This window comes from Benincasa hispida, unplaced genomic scaffold, assembly GCF_009727055.1.
Source record: "Benincasa hispida cultivar B227 unplaced genomic scaffold, ASM972705v1 Contig220, whole genome shotgun sequence".
Classification (NCBI taxonomy): domain Eukaryota; kingdom Viridiplantae; phylum Streptophyta; class Magnoliopsida; order Cucurbitales; family Cucurbitaceae; genus Benincasa; species Benincasa hispida.
In genome coordinates, this window is record NW_024064762.1 from 520 (window position 1) to 5655 (window position 5136).

General features: G+C 42.9%; 1 protein-coding gene across 1 annotated transcript in view; it reads left to right on the top strand.

Moving 5' to 3' along the window:
- Positions 1-3811: 3811 nt before the first annotated feature.
- The window catches only part of LOC120069099 (nucleolar protein 58-like), an 8166-nt gene continuing 6841 nt past the window's right edge, over positions 3812-5136 (top strand). Inside the window, exon 1 of the mRNA XM_039020780.1 lies at positions 3812-4330. Within this exon, the coding sequence (XP_038876708.1) occupies positions 3812-4330 (519 nt within the window). The remainder of the gene's footprint in view (positions 4331-5136) is intronic.

Here is a 5136-nt window from a genome sequence, read left to right on the forward strand (position 1 = left end):
GAAATGGAAGCAACCTTGTGTTCATTATATTCGTCCCTGTTTCATCATAGAGATGTGGGAACACGGCCGATCACCAAAAGGTGTATGCTAAGGGAAAAGCGGAACCGTACTTATAGCTTTAACGCGATTAAGGAACTTGTGCTATTTATATTAACTATCTTTTCTATTTCTGCTTCGCACATAAGACTTGCCACCGCATTACACGATCTTTGTATAATCTTCACAGCTAGCCTTGACCTTGGTATCTTGTATCATGAAACCTGTATCTTGTACCATCTTAGCTTAGGTTTACTTTATTGCAATTTATTTTATTACGGCATCTTTACCGCTTTACTTTACTTTATCGCATGTTTAATTACTTGTACACAAAACTCTTTTATAAATTGAAAAATCCCTTGTCGCATGTATCACAGACATAATGCAATAACCTCAAATAGTCCCTGTGTTCGACCTCGGATCACACCGAGAAACTTCCGATGGAATTATGCTTGGTTCCAATGCAAGGAAACTTGTGACAACGCACAACATACTACAAGAACAGTAATCATTAACGCATATCTAGAAGTAGTATCGCATGGACTTATATCTTGCGTGCATCATTATATATCATCTTAAAACCTGCGTTACAAGTTTATGGCGCTGTTGTCAGGGAACTGGTTAACGATTAGTGTTGAATATTTTTGTGATATGTGCAGGACACATCTCTTTGTACTGACTATTCAACGCGGAGAGCAGTCTGACGACTTATGAGTGCTGGAGTGATTCGTAAATTCTAAGCGGACCCAAAGATCAAGTGTATTATTCGCGCAAGAGTTCAGCAGGGCTGAATTAATTGGTGAAGAAGCATGGCTAATGAGAATGTGGCACCTGACCCTATGAGAGATTATGCGGTGCCAGATTTTTATAATTTCTCACCAAGAATTTCAAGACTCATGGTTGAGGAGAATGTAAGCTTTAAGATAACACTTATTATGCTGTAGATGATTCAGAATGTAGGTCAATTTGGAGGATTACAAGGAGAAGATCCACACACTCATTTGACAAATTTTGTAGACATGTGCAGCGCATTCTCCATACCTGGTGTAACTCAAGAAGGGCTTAAACTATATCTGTTCCCATACACACTGCAGGATGAAGCAAAGAGGTGGGCTCAGTCATTAGAGCCAGACGAGATTAATGCATTGGGAGCATTGGTTGATAGGTTCATGAACAGATTCTTTCCTCCATCCGTCAACACAAGGAGACGGAGGGATGTGTTTGAATTTTGAGCAAAAAGGTTAGGAAACCTTGAGCACCACCTGGGCGCGATTCCGGCAGTTAGTGAAGAGTTGTCCGCTATTGGGATTTCATAGTATTTCTGATGGAAACCTTTTACAATGGTTTAGACCAATCAACGCAAGTAGTTTCCGATGCCTCCACAGAAGGAGGATTAATGAACATATGATATATGGAAGCAAAGAATATCTTGGATCGCTCCTCATGACATTCTGATGAGTGGATTGATACAGGGCTCGAGGTGAGAGATCTGGAGCAAGAAAGAATAGAAAGTGTCGATGTGTCAACTGGTACAATGAGCGCACTAGTCAATCAGATGACCACAATGACCTCACTCCTTCAGATGGTGGCTAACCAACAGAGAACTCTATCTCTCAGGTGCAAGTTAATGTGGTTGACTCACGTGGCCACAATGAATTGCGTCCGATGTGGAGAGCGACTGATAACTTGTAGAAATACAAGTTATTTATGCTGCCTTATCTAGATATTGTGGCAAAAGTGAGTAAATATGCGTCGATTGTATGAAAATTAGCTCAGAAATACAATAATTACGAATTATCACAATTACAACCCACTAACATCATCAAGATGAAAGAAAAGGATATTTCTACTCTGTTTTGTAGGAAACCAAGACACCGCTTGCCGATCAAGGCTCAAGACAAACTAATTAACGCATCTCGGTCACATTGCGCCCGTCAACATTGAAGAGATGATCAACACAATGACAGCGCATGCGATAGTCGATTCAGAGCTAAATTTCAATTGCATGCGGTAATAAAAACAACATTGCATGCGAGCACCTGATCGAAAGATGCAGCTGAGCAATGCAAATGTGGAGGATTGTGACACGTGTGCAACTAACCGTTGTGCAGATTTGATAGTCTGATTGCATAACAGAAGGAATAATTATCCCACCATGTTTGGAATTTCATAACAAAAAGTGGGGTCCACCAGCCAAGAGTCAAAGATTTTCACCTATAAATACCCCAATAGCTTCAGTGAAAAATATACTTGATACAGGGCGAATTGATGCTAGATTACTGAGAGAGAGGCTGAGCTAAGGGTTGATCGGAAGAAATCCGGGAAGAGAAGGGACAAGGCCGAGAGGTGAGTCTCAGAGCGATTCTACCAAATCCCCAACGCGAAGCTCTATACTCAGATCCATCCACGCCGGCAAGCAAATCTCCATCCAGATTGGAGCCAAGATGTTGGCGCTTATTTGTATTTGTTTCTAACTCTATTCATCACTGTATTTCATCTTCTTAATCTCTTCATTTACAAATCATGTATCAGACGCTGAATAGAAATATTGAATGTCTCAATCGTTTCCATTCCCACTTTTCTGTCTATTTCTGTTTCTCCGTTAATCGTTTTCTTCACGAAGTCTTCTTAATCCCTTGGTTATTAATATGGATTAAACGAGTAACTTAATATGTGCTAAAGAGATTAATGCATTTAGCTAAGGCATGCTAGACGACATCCTCACCTGTGAGAGCAGAAGTGAAGATGCCATAGCAACTTATTACCGCAAGTCATAGAAACTTGCGTTGATGAAAAAAAAATAATATAAAATAAAATCATATAATTAACAACGAAGTATGCAAGGTGATAATGGACACATTTTGAACCAATAAGATACGCTTTACGTTCACCCAACTCAACTATGTTGAGCTGAGGGGTGTGTTGCGCACGTATGTGTCCTTTGCCCGTCCTTAGCTAAATGCACTATGTTGAGGTATCCTCCAGAAATGTGTTTAGTTAAGGGGTGTGTTGCGGGGATGTATGTGTTGTTGCCCGTCTTCTGCGAAGATGCATTTGCGTTGGTGTGCACATTGCGTTAATCTTTATCTTGCGTCCATTCGAATAAAATATTAAAGAAAATTCTTTTTGCATTTGAGAAGTCCAATCGTTTCGTATCCCAAAGCAATGATGATCCTGCAGATGAAAGGACATTTTTCAGGAAACTCATAAATGAAGGAATTTCGAACGACGGGCCTTTTGAGCTTCTCGAGGCCTGTCGCCGCAAAAATCGCATTGGGCCCACTACGACCCAACCTATAAATAGGAACCTTTCCCTGTCTGTGAGATTTTTACCTCATTTGCACTCTAAAAAAGCCTAGCATCAGCATACAGAGCTTTCTTCTTCCCCCAACATCCCAACGATTTTCTAGTTCTCTCGAGCTTATCATCCATGGCTGACCAAGCTTCCAACCAATATGCCTCACCATCAACCCCTTCAGCTGACCAAATCGCCATGCGAGAGGCAGCATTCCTGGCAGCCAGTCGTAGGCTTGCTGCCTAACCCTACACCGTCCCAAGAATCGCTGGAAGAAACTTAAGAAACCCCTTGGCCATCCGGCCTCCTCTGTTCAAGAGGGGGCAAAGCACTGAAAGTACCTCTGTTCCAACCCCAACTGTCTCAACCAAGAGCGAGAAGAAGAGACGCAATGACATTGAGGTGTTTGGCAACATTCTAAGCAATCTGGAGCAAGGAGGTGGACTACCTGAGGCAGGGATTGTAAACCAACCACTGTCGATGGAGGAGGTGGCAGTGGTGGTAAATGAAGAAGTGGTGGTGGTGAAGGCAGTGGTGAATGAAGAAGAATTAGAAAAAAGCACTCTGACCTTAGAGACTCCTGAGGTGGCTGCCAACGTAGAAACCTATGACGAACCCTCTAGAATTGCGGTGGAGGAGAGTAAGGAGGCTGAAGTTGCAGTTGAGACTTCTGAAGTTGCGATGGACATAGTTGCAGTGGAGACACAACAAGAAGTAGCTGAAGAGAAAAAGAAAAAGAAGAAAAGTAAAGGGAGGAAGGTTGGAGAGGCTGAATCTTCTCATCATCGCAAAGAAAAGAAGAACAAAGAAAAGAAGGATGATGACGAAGATGTGGAGGCTAAGAAGGAAAGGAAGAAGAAGGAGAAGGAAGAAAGAAGAATGCGCCGACATGAAGAAAGGCGCCTAAGAAAAGAAGAAGAAAAGAAGCAGAGGGCTGCAAGCTCGGAAAAGGATGGAGAATCAACCTCCGTGAGGAAGGATAAGGGGGAAACGACACAAGTAATGGAGTCGGCGCAACCTAAAACAACGCAAATGGTTGCGATGGAGGAAGATGAAGAAGAAGAAGAAACCCCTCTGATGCGGCGTCGCAGGGAGAATGCGTCGCAATGGTCTACTATTGACCCTCATAGACTGATCATCGCATTAGAAGAAGAAGAAAGAAAAAGAAAAGCAGAAGAGGAGAAGAAGAAGAAAATGGAGCGTGCAAAACTCATTATGGCAGAAGGAAATTGCAGAAGAAGACTGCAAGATGAGGAAATGCATAGTAATAATGAGCTCACAAGGCTCGAAGGAATATGGAGGCGCGAGGAGGAACAACGTCTGTTGCTGGCCTCCGAGCAGTTTGTAGAAGAGTTCGAGAGAGAAGAAAGAGAAGAGGAAGAGGAAGAGAAAAAGAAGAAGGGGGAAGGGGAGAGGAGATTGAAATAAGAGAAGGAGAAGAAGCGCGAAGCTAATAGGAGGCGCTTACAGAAGGAAGAAGGGTAAAGAACTCGCTGGAACGCGAGAAGGAGGAGACAAGCAGAAGAGCGGGAAGAGAACAAAGGCAAGCAGCCCGCCTTGTGTTGGCAAGTTAAAAGGGGCAAAGTGATCGCAGAAAGTAGCGAGCCCACGTTGGCAAAGGAAAGCCAATCCTGTCGAAAGAGAAAGAGAATGAATAATAATGCTGATAACATATTAGGGCTTCTACCCTGCGCCAACGCCAGCTTACCTGACCTCATCACAAGTGGTGATTGTGGAACAATGGCTGGGACAACCTTTTGCAAATGCCCAAGCCATTAATTGTACCGACAGGTAGTGAGAGACTT